This window comes from Rhea pennata, chromosome 28 (assembly GCF_028389875.1).
Source record: "Rhea pennata isolate bPtePen1 chromosome 28, bPtePen1.pri, whole genome shotgun sequence".
Classification (NCBI taxonomy): domain Eukaryota; kingdom Metazoa; phylum Chordata; class Aves; order Rheiformes; family Rheidae; genus Rhea; species Rhea pennata.
Window position 1 is genome coordinate 5,452,800 of NC_084690.1, and position 18,102 is coordinate 5,470,901.

Below are 18,102 nucleotides of genomic sequence, written 5' to 3' on the forward strand. Positions count from 1 at the left end.
ACATCTGAAATGGGGAACAGAGCTGCCTCCTGAACATGATAATGATGTTATCACGCTGCCTTAGAGATCTCCTAAATATTTCTGTTCTCTTTTAATGCAAAGGCTTGGATAATATCTCATCAGCAATATGACAATTTTGCAAATACTGAGCTGTAAATGTTGACAGATTTTTCTCTTCTGTTTTTTTTCAAACTACTTTAGAATTCAGGTCGTGTATAGCTTATCATTCACATAGTTCATAAAGATTGTTCAGATCATCCCCCATTAAGGGCTACTCTTAGCACAATCAAGCCCAGGAGAAATATAGCATTTCCTTAATTTTCACTATTTCCTTCCATAAATGACATGGGCACTAGTCAAGCTTTGACCTATTTATATTTGCTTCTCCATCCACTGTATCCATGTAGCAAAGTGTATACGTCAGTCTGTGGTTTCTCGCTAGTTGTAGTGAAGTTCAATATAAGCTTAGGCTCCAAGTCCATATCTACATCTTACTAAGTGTACACTCTGTCTCGTACATTCTGTAATTAATAACTCAATAAAAATAGTGTGAGATTCCGTTGTTATGGGGTAGATTGCATCTGCAATTACCCTGTATGCAACATAAAAGTTCTACTAAAATTTTAATTACTGTGTGAAGGAGCTTTCAGATCCCTTTGGCAAAACTTACATGCTTCTCTCTTTAATTAGAAGGTATCACTAAATATTGATAGCATTAAGCCACAGTCACACTCCCATAGACTGAAATGGTTTGGAAGCTACCTGCTGGGAATCTCATCTACAGCACTCACCCAGGCCTGAGAACACGGAAAGAGCTGAATGAATTCACTGTGAACCATTCCCTTACAAAGTTAGTCTCCCCTTATTGCCTAACAAATGGCTGTGAACTGGTCTGATTTCCTTATGCATGTTTGCATTTTTAGACTGTAATTGGGAAACCTGACTGCAGTTTTTAAAAAATCTGCAGACTGATCACGAAGATTTTGCTAGTAGCCTTTCAGATGCAGCAGTTACTTTTCATAGAAAACCTCAGGCTGAGAGAGACCTGCTAAGGTTGCTTCAGTCTCTGCTGACCTCTCCTTTCACACCAGGAGCTCTCTAACCTTCCTGGGTTTTGATCATGTCGTGGCACCTACTGACCTGCTCTCAGGTTGCAGGTGTGAGGTGTGCGCACATCGTGCTGGGGTGCAGAGCAGCCCCGTGTCCTTTTGTACCCATTGCTCTGCCATGACCACCAAAATGTCAGGGTGCGTGCATGCCTTGGCACCTATGGACTCTGCTGGAGCGAGGACGTGGTGCGTGGAGTCTGTCTAGCGCATCTCCATCGGCTGCTCCCAAAGGCGCCCTGAAAGCCCTGCAGCCCTCATCGCCCAAGCCTTTGCACGGTAGCTCCCCAGCAAGAATCTGGCCGCTGCAGGTAGCCTGGTCTCTGTCAGACAAACTGAATGAACGCTGGGTATTGGTTGTCAACATCTGTTTTTGCTAAGAAAAGCATGGAAATGCTATTTTTTTCAAAAGAAAAAAGAGAAAAACTAAAAAATGCAATTACTGTTGCTGATGCACATAATATTTCTTGTATAGTTCATGGAAAATTGTTTCCAGTTACTTGACATTTCAGTTAATTTAAATGTTACCTCTGGGTGCCTGATTATCTGTGACTGTAACAGAAAAAATGTAGAACAGAGTCAATGATTCAACAAGCAACTGAGTAAATAAATAGGGACTCAAATTATACCCACGTTTTCTGATCGGAGCTTTTTAGCTGGACAGCCTCCATCTATGGGATGAAGCATGTAGTAGAGACGAACTTTACTTGCATGTTTCCGACTCTGCAAAAAAAAAAAAAAAAAAAAAAGGAAAAAAAAGAAAAGAAAAAGAAAAAAGCAAGAAATGAAGTTACAAAACCCAGGATGTTCTGCTCTGTTGCACTGTGTACAAGCCCAAAATGCACTATGATTTTGCATCCCCTTGAGAAATGTATCCAACATGGAAGGAGAAAAGCAGGAAAGCCCCAAGTGAGGAGTATTTATTTTTTGCAGAGGAGCCCATGGGCTTTCACAGAGCTTGCCACAGAGCTGAGGTGACCGTGGAACGGTTATTGCACCTGCCTATAGCAGGAGGAATGGTTTTCCTTCACTTTGAACACTGTCCGAGCCCTGCTGCCTGCAGCCCCTTGGAGACACAGTGGGAAAAAATGGTGGAAGAGCAGCAACTTTTGCTATCAGGCAATTACTGCAGCTGGAGAGACTGAACAGAGGAGGGCTGTTTAGTTTTGGCTGCAGACAGGATGGCATTGTGAGGGATTAGATGCACACATGCAAACAACAGAAAATCCAGAGTTCCTAAACTTTCAGCAGGATAAAATGCACAAGGGGTATAACGCCTCCCTCTCTAGGAAATAAGCCAACTGATAGCTGCCAAAGGTTTGAAAGAAATTTCTCCTATGGGTAAATTATCAGATAATTGCGCGTTATGAAATCTAATGCTTTCCTCAGAGCAGCTGGAGCTGGCCTTGCGGAGAGGGGATAAGGACTACGCGGATTCCTGGCCAGAGCCGTTCTGCCTCTCCTGAGCTTTTCCGCCCGGGGCCAAACACGGCCACGAAAACGCATGGCCCTGTGCTCCGGGCTGAGCAGCACCGTCCGGGGAAAGACGGATCCAGCCTCACCGGAGAAGCCGGCGGTGCCGGGAGCCGCGACACTGTTCCAAGGTCGCTCTGCTCCGCGTCGCTGGCGCCAGCGGGAGCCAAAGCCCCGGCCGTCACAGCTGCCCTTCATGGGGAACCGCGCCCCAAACCAGCCCCAGCTGGGGGGCACAGCGCCGACGTCCCCGTCCCGCGCTCAGCCCAGGCATTTCTTACGCTTTCTTCTGAGAAAGGCGCTGAGCGGGCACCGGCCGCTCAAACACTGCTCACAGCACAGAAAGGTTCTCGGGGCCCTGCCTTTCTGCAGAGGGATCGTAAGAGGCCGAGAGATGCCTGGATGAGACTTCTCCTACGAGGGATGCATCAGGGGACTACGACAGTAAGAGCAGGTTTCACGCTACGTTCAGACGCACCTGGAGCTTTGGTCGTATCAGCATCAATAGGCAAAGCAATCCCTGTGATTTCCAAAATGTAAAGGCAGATGTAAAAGCTTCTACAGCAGCAGGAGCTCAGACATATACCTTCAAAACATGTCGCACCAACTGACAGAGCCTTGTCTTCCAGTAGGTGTAAAGAGGAAAGAAAAAACAAAAAAAACAAAACCAGCAGCTACTAAATAAATGCATCCAGAACCCAGACATGCACAGCAGCTATTGTTATGCGAATGTTTTTTCTGAATTTCCATTCCTGATTGTCTCACAGAACGACGACACCATAATATTATAATTTCAGAGCACAGATTTGCAATTTTAAAAAATTAAATTACCATTAGAATGTAGTGGAACATTCTTTTTCCTGGGGTGTGAACTTGGAGCTAAATTTGCATGGAACTAAATTTGCATGCATAAATATGACTATGCAATATATATATTTTTTTTTAATGGAGCAAATCACTCAGGATAAATAATATCAAATATGCTTCCCCAGCTTCTCTTCCTGCATGCTTTTAGAAAATGTGATTTTCTCTGACAGAGCCCAGCGCTCTCTACACCTGGCGCCAGGTGAGATAAGCACAAGAAACCCCAAAAGCTTCAGCTGTCAGTGCACAGAAGTCCAAACAGTGATGACATAATTAAGAAATGACAAAATAGATCTGGAGACCCAGGGCTTGGGTCTGCAGAGGTGCAAACCTGTGATGACACTGCGGGCGCCCGGGGACTTCTGCGTCCCTCCGGACATGTTGCGCTGCCGCTTTGCGCGAAGGAGGTTCTAAAGCACCGGGTCAGCGGGATGCGAAGTGATGAAGGTCGTGTCACTCCTCTGCCTCCGCAGCCGGGCAGCTGGGTCCCAGGCTTGGACAGGTCCGATGCTCCACAGCAAGGCTCCTGACCTCCCACTGCAGCCAGGACTGGCTGATATCCAGAGCTTAATGCCTTTCCAGTGCTTAATATTTACACTTCTGAGAGCAGCCAGCCAGCCACAAAGTGTCCTTCCCATGGTCATGAGGCTCTTCCCTTGGGTTAGTTTAATCCAGCACTTCACAATGTCCAGATATATGCAACTATAGCCTGCTGCCTGGCTGAATTTATAGGTAAAAAGCCTTTTTTTTTTAAGATGAAAAGACAAGATGTTAACAGTAATAATTTTTAGTGTTCTTTTCTGTGGCACTCAGCTGTGCAATAAATGATGTCCAAATGTCAGCATTAAAAGTCAACAAAGCTCCAGCCCTCTGTAAAACACCTCTCACCTTTATTTATGCATTTGTTTGGATTTATGAATGCTAAGGAAAATGAATAGCTTACATTCAGCATAGTTTGAAACTACATGGATGAGATGCAGCCTTATTATCCTACGGTTATAAGAGCAGAGCTTAAAAGCTTCCTTGTCCTTTGCAAGCATGTAGAAGCATCTCATTCCCGCTGAGGGAGCGGAGGTAGAACAGCCCATTTGTCAGCCCATTTTATCTCTGGTATTTTCTACATTTACATGTGTATTTATCATCCTAACACCAAGGCAAGAGTGATTATTCTTAGTGTGCTGCTTGCAAACAGCCCTGCTAGTTATCTTTTCCCCTCCACAAAACAACTTGAAATTTGCAGTTCTGACGCGTGAGAAAGGGTAAGTGCTAAAAGAGGTGGTGAGAGAGGCACAGTTGGCAATTCTGCTGCTGCAGCAGGCCCAGCAAGGGACTTTGCATGCTCCCGGGCTCCAACCCAGGTAGACGATGCAGTTCAGAAGACCTGCGTGCTTTAACGAGTTTTGGAGAATACAACAACACGAGAACGTCCATAAATAGCAACAAGAGGTAAGAAATGGCAATAAGTACTGCATAACCACGCTCCATCCCCACTGTGCTGCAGAGTCCTTGAGACAATCCCAAACACAAAGGTTCATCAGGAGATTCCTGCGGGCTAGCTCATAACCAGCACTCGTTTTCCTAACTAACCATCTGTTAACAACTGGCATCCCAATTAGTGGAGATACATGGGAAAGAAGGGCCAAAAGAAGAACCACCGCATACAAAATGAGGAAATTGGGATGAAGCGGGATCCGGGCTCATGCAACTTCCATTTTGACATCTCACAGCATGTACAAGCTTTAGGGAAGACAAAACTTGGACAGATCTGTAAAGCTGCAGTCCGGGACTGGAAGGCTGCCCTTAACGATACCTGTTTCTTCATCGACAGTCACCAGAGCTTTATCTCCAGGAGAACAAAGGGAGCCGTTCTGTGCCTGTAAATATTCCTTTTGTAGTTTTACAAAGTGATATGCCAAAAACATTTTCACTTAAATTCTCTGTGTTTAGTGTCTGGAGATAACTCCTTTAGAAGGGAAAAGTCTACCTGAATACCACACGCTTTAAAAACAACCATTTCTATGTGAGAAAACGCTTGGAAAGAGGCAGTCTGCATGCAGAGACTGCAGGCTGCTGCACTGTAAGCTCTCGCGCTATTGCATGAAGGTTCATCAACAGAAGTAAATAAACAGATCATTTCTACCTACATCAATACAGCAGGCAGTGGCAGAGGCAGAAGAATCCTGACAATTCAACCTAAATCACAAACGGGCTGCGCAACGCGGTGCAACGCTGCACGAGACGCGTCCCGACGCGCTTCCCGGAGAGCGCAGTGCCAGGGCGCAGCACAGCTACTGCGTTTAACGTTTATTCCTCCAGGAATAACAGCGGACCCAGGACTTGCAGACGAGGGTGGTCTCTGACAGAGCAGCCCTCCTTGTTCGGGGAAAAACCCTCTGATTTTGCCTCTGGAGCGCAGGCTGACAACCGGGCAGGAGGTGCAAAACGCAGCACTGCCGGCGAAGCCAAGCGGCCGTGGCCACACACAGCCTGCAAGAAACTCTTACCTGGAAACCCCGGCTGGATTTTAATCCTTGTAGGGTGCACTGTGCTGATCTTTCGTATCCTGGCAGTTTGTTAATTAAGTTGCCATGAAGCACATGGTCATATGATTACCTCGACTTTATTACCCATATTGGCCCGGCTTGCCATCTCGTCAAAGCCGTGCGGTTATTTTGGCAAGATCCGTTTCCCCAAGGCTCTCGCCGGGCACCGACTGCATCGCCCCCCGCACCGCTCACGGGAGCCCCTTCGCGGGGGCCGCGGCTCCCCGCCACGGTGCCGCCCGGCTCTGCCCCCTGCCCGGGCCGCCGCGCAGCGGCGACGCAGAGTGCGGCCAGCTCCTTTCCAGCGCTTGGCTGCAAATCACTAGACCTGCCAACTGCAAAGAAAAAAAAAAACACCCTAAATTTCCCAATCACTGTTTAACAAACTTCCAAATTTCTACTGGAATGGAAACCATTTATTCCTCATTCTGTGATATAGCAGCATCCTCTGCCTTTTTTTAGATAGAGGACAGACGTATTTTCAGAAAACGCCTTTTTTTTTTTGCCGCCTCTGCCCACGCAGCAAGCAAACACTATTGTCAAGATCCCTGTTGTTCGTCACGGAGACAAACTCCCGTCTGTTATTCCAGACGCTGCTGGGTGCCAATGTCCTTTTTCTCCCTTTGAAATTTTTGCAAAGCCTCATTTATAATTTATGTTCATTTCTATTCACTTCCCCTTTTTCCTCTGTGAGTTAATTTTTTAAAAAGTGTCTACTCACGCTTGTGACTTTCTGGGCACCCAGATACGTGTTCGCAATTCCCAATCACACACAATTTTCACCACTGCGAAACTAGCTCCTTCAGAGCAACAGGTAGGCACGTTACTGGATTAGATATTATTTTGTAAACAAATACAGGCAATTAACTGATGAGCTATTCACCTAAGCAACCATGAGTTCATGCTGCTTTTTCCTAAAAACGTGATCATATCCTCCCTACTTGTCAAGTTGAAGCTAGTGCAGGTTTCCCACATGCCGTCGCCCCTCAAGAAGTCCCTGCAGAGCAGGTGTGCGACCGGGAGCGTTTCACCAGCCTCAGGAGCCTCTCCCAAACCACAATCGGTTTATTAAAAAAAGGAAAAAAAAAAAAAAAAAAAGGCTATTTCAGATGTTCTGAGAGAAACAAATCGCCGCGACCTGCTGCACCCAGCGTCCCGGGCTCGCGAGCGACGGCGGGGGGGGGGCCGGTTTCTGCGCGTCAAAGCCCGACGCTTTTGGCTGTATCGAGGCTGCCACCGGCATAAGGTATGCTTCGCAGCAAAGCACCAAGACCCCTCCGCAGCCTGCGCCCTTCCCCGCTGCCAGCGCGGCAGCGCCCGGCCCGCTCCCGCGCTCGGCTCCCGCCGCGCCAGCGAGACCTGCCCAGCCCCGGCGAACCGCCCTGCGGACGCCACGGCGGGGAGAAGCCGCCCGCGGGAGAGCGGGAAGCCGAGAATTAAGGAAATGGGCAGGAAGCAGGGGAAGAAAAAAAAGGGGGGGGATTTTGGAGGCCCCTCGCAGCCCCGCGTCTCGGGTGGGGAGCTCGCACCAAGCCCAGGCTATCTGAGCTCTATCCGTGCACATTTGTTTTGTTAAATAGAGCATGTGCTCTCCACTGCATTAATATTTCAAACGCAAGATTGCCTTTCCAAGCACACACCTCTTGGTCCTTAAGGCACTAATATGTCAATGGTAAACAACATTTATTATTCCTCTAGACGAGAGAGCGTTTGATGCGAGGTTTCCTGGAGAAGGAGAGCCCAGCTGGAAGCGGATTAACTGGAGCACCACGCAAACCGCGCGGACAGGAGCATCGACGGGGCCGCAATGCTGCTTGCGGGCACCGCGCGGCTGCGACGGGGGGAAATCCTGGAGAGCAGCCGCTTCCCGCGGCCGCCCAAAGGGCCCCACGCTTTATCTGCCCTCATTAGTTTGCTCAGCACTAAAATCTCAATAAACTTTGCCTCTCCCCCGTGCACTCCCCCACCTGTCAGACATCAGAGTGTCGTTCCTGCTCTTTGCAAGGTGAACCAATAGCAGCAGATTTGCGCTACATCTTCCTGCACTTCTCTTCCTCCAAACCTGGCATATTTCTTCATTTTAAATGAAAAAGTAAAGTACTGTCTGAACACCTGAAGCAATAAAGATTATGACAAAGGAAAGCATTATAGCAGCTTAAGGAGCAAATGTGGTGGTGAATATGCAGCTCAAGGTGGAATCTGAAAGCAACTTTGCATATTTGGTAATTTTCCTGCAGGATTTTCAAGGAGAAACTTGAAAATAAATGGTAACATCTTTCTAATGGCTGTGAACACTCCTATGCAGAGATTGGGATGCAGAGCTTGCTAAGACAGCTGATCTTTTAAATTTACAGAGCAATGCACCAAAGGGACTGCTACAGCCTTCTCTCAAAGACAGAGCTGGAAGGAAATATTAAATTATGGGTGATCTAGTTGGTATCCAGCAACAAAGAGGCTTATCAGTCCCGAGGAAGGTAAGATGCAGAAATGGAGAAACCCATCTCTGGAGCACAGACTTTCAATGCAATTGCAGCAAGTAAACCATAAGAGATGATGAGATTTTTTTTAGCCCACTGAACTAGAAGCCACATGCTGTAAGCCTTTTCAGTACTACCAGCTCCCCAGGGCTTTGACATGGTCAAAACACATGTGGAAGTATATTCTGAGCCCACCCTGTTGTTTGCACTTGCCTGAATATTTCGTGGAAAGGCACTCTGACAGTGACACTTTGTTGGTAAAAGTCACAAGAGCTCAATGTGGGATGGAGCTACTCGGAGCACAGATCTGCTCCGAGTCCCAGCTGTCTCACAGGCTCCTCCATCTCCTCTGCACCAGGACACAGACTCCAGGTCACTGGTTTCTGTTTTCCTCACCCACAGATATCATTAAAAAGAAAAGAAAAATCAATCCCCTTATTTCAAAGTTGTGCTTCAGAGACCCATATTGTGCTGTGCGATCAAAGCCGGAGCAAAAAGGTCTCCCGCTGCAGGAGCTGCCTGGTTCCACAGCCAGTGCAGAAGATGCCCTTGGAGGTGCCCCGGGGCACCAGCCCCTCTCGCATGGCACAGGCATGGTCCTACCCGGGTGCTGGCCACCGAGCTTGCTCCTCATGGCAGGCGAGCTGGCGAGGCTCAAAATACCGGAGAGCCCATAGCGGATTCGTCCCTGGACACGGCGCATGTGGCCTCCAGGGACCTGCTACTGTGGCTAGCACATGCCCGGAGCACGCTGCATCGATCTGCAGCCCCCGTGGTGACTCCGAGATCTTCTGGGTGCCGACAGCGAGATGCCTCTCTTCTCCCACTTACCGCAGCGTGGCAGCTAAGCAGGACCTTCATAGCAGCGTCCCACACTGCGCACCGGAGAGCTGCTTATGGCATTTTCTCATCAGGCAGCTGCAACTTCATGAGTCAATAACCCACAGCCAGTAACGTGAACCAGCTCTCCCCGAAAGCCCTGGATCAAACAGCAGCACCTGGCAGCTTCACGAAGAGGGAAAGGTTTTGTGGATTTTATCGTGGAGCCGAGCAGAAGCCCAACAGAAATATCAGACAATACCGTAACTCTTGTTACGCCAAACGCATAAAATAAGAACGGTGTTTTGCTGTATGTCAAGTCTGAAGCCAAAATATGCTGCAAACACTCTGATTCTTTTGTCATTTTTCCACTACACTCGCCCTTGGAAATAATGCTGCTTAATTTTGCACAACTGACATCAAATTATTTTTTATTCCTGGCAAAGTAACGCAGAAGAAGAGAAGAGTTATTGGTGGATGATTTGGCGAGGGAGACAAGAGAGTGATTGGATGTGACTATTTCTGTTTGGCAAGATAAAAACATCCCCCTTTCATACGCCGTTTCCCTTTATTTTAATACAGGTAAACGTCTTATTTGCATGCACAGAGGAGCCAATATTTCAGAGGCTGGCAGAAAGGCCGCAGCTCTTACTTGGCAATGCGGGAGAGGCAAGTTCCAGGCTCCTTTCCCTCTGATCTGCAGCTCAGCCAGGGTTGAGGTGCTGCTGACCTGAGCAAGCCGTGTGCCCCGCGAGCGGCATGTGCTGCCCCCAGGACGCGCGGGACCCCACCGCGAGTCGCAGCCCGGGGCTCTCCTCCCCCAGCCCAGCACGGCTCCTCGAGGCAGCAGACACTGCACTAGCCCAAGTCTGCAGATTGGCATCTCTGCCTGGTAGTTGCTGCACAGAAACACATGCAATCAACTGCAAAGCAGCCTCGTCCAGGCCAGCTGCCCCTGCAATGGAGGGAAACGTGCTCACAGCACAAGTCAGGAGCTCCTAGATCCCCGCAGTCTTTTGGGAGTATCTTCACTCATAGCTGTGGTCACATCTCCAAAATCGCCCCACAGAGACTTGCTCCAAGCGAACACTTCAGCGCGTTTAAGCGCACCGCTCAACTCCCCCCCCACCCCAACACTTGCACTGTTTGGAGGTGCTGCCAGCACACCCAAAAAGCCCGGCAGCAGCCACGGCTGCATTTTCACAGCATTGCCCAGAACCCAAAGTCCACCAGTGCCTGTGGTCAGGCAGTCTCCTCCAAAACACACATTTCTGTACAAATATCATTTACATTTCATTTTTACTTGACACTTTTATGTTGGTGCTAATTTTCTCCAAGTCAAGAAGCTGAAACAAAGCAGCTTTAGGAAATCAGGTGGAAATAGCCTTGCTGAAAATTTAGTCATCTTAAGTTGATATTTTCCCTGTGGAAAAAAAATATCCATTTTGATCATAGATTGCACAAGAAAAAAAAATGTGAGAAAATTATCACCAGCTACTTTTTAATTAGGAAGAAACAGCAAATTTTATATTCATGCTGTTAACTATTTGGCTTGCAGCAAGGGCTGGAGGTCTCTGGCAGGATGGAGCTATAGTACATTGGAAATGACAGTTTTGTAAAAGAACAGTCCTGTTGTGAACCTTGATGTTATAAAAGTGAATACTTGCATCACAAACTTAATTTATTCATCTGGCCAAGGAATAAAAGCATCTTATGGCTCAAGCATCCAACAAAAAAAATAGCCTTCCCGGTTCTTGTTGCAGGTACTCAGAACAAACTGCATATGAAACAGTGTCAGAGCAAGAATTATTTGCAGAAATTACTCCCCAATAATTTTCAATGATTAATGTATGTGGGGAAATCACATACTGCTTGTCCAATGTCTGCATAGGAAAAGAGGCTAAGTTCATCTAATAAATGATTCACTACAAATTATTTGCTCAGGTCTCTTGGAGCCACATCCAACTCATTGGAAAAGAGACCAGAGTGTTGCGCAAAGATCTTCTGTTCGCATTTGCAGCTGAAGCACGTTCACTCCTTGGAATCGCTCCCGCAAGGTTCAATGCTACATTGAGCTGTAGGCAGTCCAGAAGCGACGTGCATCAACCAGCGTGGTGAAGAATATCCAGACTTGCCCAAGCCCCCGAGAGATCTACTCCTGGATACAAGCATGTTGCCCCAGCACCACATTTCTCATAAAACCTTAGGGGAGGTTTTCACAGCTGCTCTGCCACTGCATCTCCCGCTCCCCCTGGACTGGGATGTCTCAAGCATTCCTGCTACGCTCCGGAGGGGTGACTAGAACGACTGCCCAAGAACCATGCCTCGGCACCCGCAGCAGAGGCTGCTGCAGGCGCGTGGCCGGAGCGCGGGGTAGCCGCGGTGCAGAGAAATCTCCATCCCTCAGCCCATCGGAAGAGAGTCCGGGCCGGGCCTCAGCAAGCCCGTTTCCTGGGAAGGACGGGCTCACTTGCTTTGTCCCTTCAGGTCTCCGACGCTCTGCATTACACAACCTGGCAGGCGAGGTTATATAATGGCATTATTGTGCCGAATGTCAACAATGTCTGCTGGGATTTCACAGGGGTGACAAACGAGCACAACACCTCACAGCAGAAACACACAACAGAAGACGTGTTGTTTTCCACATTTCCAAAACATCTGCTGTGAATTAGGAATTCAGCTCATATCGACAATTACAGACACAGAAGAGAAGCGGTTGGCTGCACACCCCATTGCTCGCAGGTAGCTGCTCCTGTTTCTGCAGCACAGCTCCTTTGGCCTACTGCAGGCCAGACTTTGGCATCCCCACCACACATTGTCAAGATCTGGAAGGTGCCCCTAAAACTGCTGCCTGAGACTTCGCAGCAGGTGCTGGAGATCTCTGCTGCACACTTGAGGGCAGCCAGAGGAGCATTTACAGGCAATGTCTGCTTCGGCAAACTCCTTAGGGCACGTAAAGTGCCTTATAAGTAAACGTGTATTACTGTTGTCAGTATTTATTAATGCAACACAGCATTCCCGGATCCTGCACGCTGATTAAGCTTCCTGTGCCAGCATGGGCACCAGCATGGGTGCTTGTGAAGCAGGGCCAGCGGTGACATACCATTATCTACCCTATATACCCACTGGAAACATTCAAAGCAGGACAGAAGTCTGGGGAAATGTCATCTTCAAGGCCTTTTAGCATGGAATCTGATTTCATTGAAATGCTGCAGACACTGATGGTTTTAGCACATTCAAAAGTGGGGGCAAAGCTTGACTAAGCCACTTAGCCTCCATGAATGCAGAAAACCCTCGTCCCCAGGCTCTCCACATCCATCACCTCTTTCTCCTAGAGCCCTCCAGGAGAGGCTGGGCCCCATCACATGTCCTCCCTACATGTGGCCACAGAGAGCATGGACAGGGGTCCCCAGGAAACTTGCTCCGTGCAGAGGATGCTTGCCTGGACACTTTGCAACAACCACCACAGAGTGCAACCTGTCACCCTCTTCTTAATTAGAATGTGAATGAGAAAATTCCCCTTCTCATTCCTGGTTAACGCTGAGACATCCCCACCTGGATGATTACTTAAGCGATTCTGCTGCAGAGCCCAATACTGCGTGTTTCCCACACCCGTAAGGAGCATGTATTAAGATAAGGACTGTACAGTGTTTTTCCTTTCTCAGAGGATTGCACAGCAGCATATCCTTCAGTAATTTCCTCCCTTTTTTAATAGGAATTTATTTAATTTTGTTTTGAAGCTGTGCGGTGCTGTTAATTGCTGTTCTAACATGCCTCTAATGATATATCCTCTCTAATTGTTTATTGCTTGCCTACTTCTTAAGCGCTTAAATACATTCACAAATACTAATCTGTTCTCAGCACAATCAGTGATTCCTACTCAGCAAAGCACAGTGCAGCACATTTAATATTAAAACTTGAGTTCATTTTACTGAACTCTTAATTGATCTCCTTGCTAACAACATTTTTTTGAAAACTAGCTTGGAGTTGTGTTCAAATTGCAGCCTATATTCATAAATTTAAACAGGAAGAAAATGCAGCAGGCAATATTGCAGTGACATCGGTTGCAGAATAAAATGCCACCAGTAAAAATATTCTATTGAACCTTGAGTTTCAAGGAGGAGCTTTGGATGCTGGTGTAGCACAGCATCCGATGCCACCCAGTAAGACGCGGTGGTGGGGCTGGAGCAGAGCACAACGTAAATAGCGCAGAGCATCCTACCTCGTAATGCGCCACGCGCTGCGACTCCGATATCAGCTGAGCGCTGCACACTTTGCAGTAGCTTTCGGTGAACAAATCCTGGTCAATGTCGGATGATTTCATCTGCCCATAGCAACACAAAGAAAAGAGACAAACAGTTAGTTACAAACCGTTGGTAAAACAGGGCAGGGTAGCTGTGTTCAATCACTGCAGACACAAGGGTAAGGCAATACCCGAGCTGAACAGCTCTTGCCACTGCAAGCAGGGGAGACCAGCTTCGTGATGGTGCAAACCCGAAACACTGGCAGGCCCCACTGCACCCCTATGTGTGCGCCTCAGGCATGAAACGCCGGCTCGCTGAAACGCCTCGGAGCTGCAGAGATTTGCACGCAGGCACTCTGCACCGACCGGGCGAGACTTGTGCCTCCATCCTGGGGCAGCAAGTGCCATGAGAGGCGGGCAGGGGCAGGGGCACCAGCAGTAGCTGCCGTGCACGTCCCGCGCCCCCGGCTGCACACACGCCTGCACCCACAGGACTGGGTGCTCCAGCCTCACCAGCACCCACAGGCATCGGCTCTGCACAGCCCCGTGCTGCTGAATATCCATATTTCACATGCGAACTTTGGCTGTAAATGGCTGTTCTCCATTATCTTGCATATCTAGAAGTACCACGCACACAACCTGCTCTAACTTACATTGCTCCTAGCCTGAAACACAGTTAGCCAGTTGTTCTATGATAAGAAAGACGTTTACTATAGAACATGAACATCATTATAACCTGGAGGAAGGCGTTTCAGAGTTGGGAAGGTGCTCTGTTTCTCAGTTTTGACAAGGAAGGATCATGCTTGCATGGTTTACTGGGCTTCGCAGTTCCCAAATAGCTGCTTAAGTATTTCTGTGTTCCCTACAACTTCAACAAGGACACTCACCAGAACAGCTTGATGAGTGATCATGTCCATAGGAGACCTTAAGTCCTCCTTCATACCTTCCTTATTGATGCCTGATTTTGCTTGCATGAACTCTGTATCGATATCCAAAATGCAGATCAGCAGGACCAAGGCTTGTAAGAGACTGAACACAGAAGTGCCAAAAAACACCAGAAGTAGCTTCATAGGATACTTAAAAATAAATAAACAAATAGATAGTCTTTGCAATTCAAGAGGGAGAGAGAGGTTGATACCTCCTGAGAACTGCCAAGATTAAGTCTCTATTAATTCACAGTCATAACAAACCCCAGTACAGTGAAGACTGATGATGCAGACTGTATATCATTAATTTCATTGATTGGAAGGGAAAATAACATAGAAATAAACAACTTGGGAGATATCATTAGAACAAAAACGATCGTGTGGAACAAGCCGAAGTTGCTGGATTCTGCAGCAAAGACCTGGGCAACTTTTCTGCTGCCTTGGGGCACAGGGACGTGCTAAACCCACCAGCCCGGCTGACTGCAGCCGGGCTCCCGCGGAAGCCAGCTCGCGGAGCCACGCTTCGGCACACGCCTGCCTGCCAGTCCCCGTCAGAGCTGCCGGGCCGGCAGGTGGGCTGCACCCAAGCCCCCAGCTGTATTGCCACCTCCAGAGCAGGAAGATCCCTGCACGTGAAAGACAAGCAGCTGAGCAGACACCAGAGACTCTCACCATGGAGAGACAGATTAGCCCCCCCAGCCTCCCACCAGAAAAAGGGTTATTCTGGTGTTTGTGGTCTATCAGACAAAATACAAACCTCAGAGTTGCTCTGCTGGCTCCATTTCTGCAAAGATGCTTGCTTGTTTTCCTTTGCTATCTGCCTAGATTTAATCTTCATTTACCCTGTCTAGAAAAATGCTGCATTGAGAAACTTTCCCAGACACCAAAAGACCCTTTTAAAGGTACAAGGAATGTGTCGAAATTGCATCAAAGACAAGGTAAAATGAAAAAAACTCCCACTTAAATACAACAGATTGAAACAAGGCAAAGCAAAGAATCTCATTAAATCTTAATCCAGCAACCAGGGCAGAGGCAGGTAATACTGCCTTCATTTGCATGCAGTGTGCAATGCTCGCAGTGTAAACTCTCACTGCAAAAATCAGAGTAAACAAAAAGCTACTCTGTATCAGCTTATCCCTTCAAGGTCTGAAAACAGATACCAAATCTATTATGCCTCTAATGTATGTGCATATGAATGTGGTTTTCTGCCCCTCCTTTGCAGCAGTGGGGGCTGAACAGGATTATCCAACAACAGGATTTAATGTCCTGTCTATAAGCAGTAGCTTCTGGTATAGGTATAAGATTTGTTAGCCTCAACACTGCCTGTTAGGTTTTACGCGCTGTTGTCACTACATGAGGATATAATGCATCTCAACAGGTGAATACAGTTATTATGTCGACAACGTGAACGCTGTGCAGCGAGCACTGTGGAATGACTCATGTGCAACTATTCAGCTCACCTAATAAAAACCCTGTGTAAGGGCATACCCTAAAGAAATGCATCAAGAGCACTGTCACAGGCTACACGTGGCAGAAGCATTCTCCATATGGTATCTTTGGAGGCAAACTTGAGTACCAATAGATGCCACTGGCTGTACAAGCCAGTGGAAAAAAAAGGACTTTGATTAACAATAAATTATTACCAGAAAGCCAATGAGAATTTAAGGATCTACTGTTTGTCTTCTTCAGTCAGAGAACCCAAATTCTTCCCTTGCTCTGCTCATGATGGTCAAGGAGCCTTTGCTCACATTGCTTGGAAACACTTCCAAGCACAGACTCGAGCAGTGCTCGCACTTGCACTGACTCAGCTCTGCCTCAGGAAGCACACAACCCTCCCCAAAACACCAGCACCTGCAGGACCCTGAGCCTCCCAGGCAGGCTCCCATCCACCCACTGACTCAGGTCTCCCCCCTTCAGCCTACAAGATGAGATGACTTCCAACTGAAGGTGATTTAGGTGTGACATTTAAGTCAGTGCTAAACATTAAAGGGGGACTTGGGCTGAAAGATATCTCCCTTACTGACAGTCACAGATGACTGTTTGTATGATGCTGCATAGAGCTAGAAGTAAGGAATTATCACCCATGAGAGAAAGCACACACACAGCTACAGCTGAGCCAAAACCTCTGCTATGGTCCCTACACACCAGTAAAACTACATCTTAAACAGCATCAATTTTGTCAGCAAAAAAAGTGCTACCTGTTTGAAATTTGGAATTGGGCCTTGGATCAGGCATTCTCCCCAGACCCAGACTGCAGCTCTTCAAGCCCATCCACTCCCAGCCCTGTGCAGCCGTCCCTGCCACTTGCCCGACCACTGTGCAGGTTGCCTTCCGCCAGCACGACTCACTGTGCCGACGGGCACAGCTCCGCGAGGGGCTCGCAGCTCTGCCCCTTTCCTGCTGGGAGCTGTTGGATGCATGGTGCTCCTCTGGGCTCTGCATGCAGCTTCCCAGGAGCAGCAGGTGCCCAGCTCCTTGCTCTGGAGTTTCACCTGAAGATGCATCCTTCCCCTTCCAGGAAGGAAATCCTGCAGGAGGGCTCCAGCAAGCCCATCCCAGACTCCACTCTACTCCAAAGGGCCACTCACTTTCTAACCAGCCACGGGGAGCACTGGACATTGAGGAATGAGTGCATTTTCATGCATTCAAGAGCATCCAGTGAAGCCAATATGCAACAGCTAACATTACTCCTGTGACTCCCACATTTGCAATTTGCCCTCTTACTGGTGGCTACACATATTAATTGTACTACTGCAGTAGCATGGTGCTCTAGCATGTATATCAGGGCTCTTGGTTTGATACAGACACAGAACAGTGTTCCCCAGAGGTGGAAAGCAGACAGGACTGATGCCAAGCAGCTGGGGTAGAGGAGCCCAGACCACACCAGCCAGCGCTCATGGGAACACCAACATCCTCCTGGCCCTGACAGATCCAAGGCCACGCCTGACCTCCTCGGCAAATGATACACAGCGCAGCAGCAGCAGCAAGTCCCTCACTCACTTCAGCAAAGCTTGATTCCTTCCCTTGCAGCTGCCTTTTCCTTCCAGTGCTGTCACAGCAGCACACGGAGCAACTCCTGGTTTAACTGCTCATGTGAGACCAGGGTTCAGCACCTTCCACATGTGCCTGGCTGAGTGTCCTCATCATACTGAGGCACCTGCAGAGCGTTTCACTGTATGTTTTTGCATGTATTGCTTTTTAATAGTAATGAAAATGACAGCTAGGAGGAAGAGTGAGGGATGGAGATTAGGGAGAACAGGAGAATGAATGGAAGCAAAGCCTCCTCTATGCTTTTGAATGAATATATTAGGCTAAACTGTAGAGAGGATTCAGGCATATGTAAGCTTGGCTATTTAAAATAATTAGAAAGCTTTGGTAACAATAACTGCTTAGGACTAAATTTATTATGAACAGTTTGACAAAAATAAAAGATTCATCTTGGCAAGGGATATTTGCTTCTTCACTAGAAGAAAGATTTCCTCATAAGCATGCCATTACCAGCACCATTTATACAAACCACCCTGCAAAGCTGCCCGTAGAAATGCAGACAGGCTGAGAACAAGTTTAAACTCAAGTATTGACCCCTGACTTGAGAAAACACAGACTTTTACTCGAGCCACATGAACACAGCAGAAGTGGCTGCAGTGCAGC

General features: G+C 47.9%; 1 protein-coding gene across 5 annotated transcripts in view; it reads right to left on the reverse strand.

The window, feature by feature from the left end:
• Nucleotides 1-18,102, reverse strand: part of ZMAT4 (zinc finger matrin-type 4) — a 72,952-nt gene that overhangs the window by 31,036 nt on the left and 23,814 nt on the right. For 3 of the 5 annotated variants that reach the window (XM_062596804.1, XM_062596803.1, XM_062596801.1), the window contains 2 exons: nt 13,505-13,606; nt 1,740-1,829 (listed from right to left, as the gene is read on the reverse strand). In XM_062596804.1, coding sequence (XP_062452788.1) covers nt 1,740-1,829; nt 13,505-13,606 — 192 coding nt within the window. Of the gene's footprint in view, nt 1-1,739; nt 1,830-3,057; nt 3,113-13,504; nt 13,607-18,102 lie in introns of those variants that run through there. The other 2 variants (XM_062596805.1, XM_062596806.1) reach the window with 2 other exon arrangements.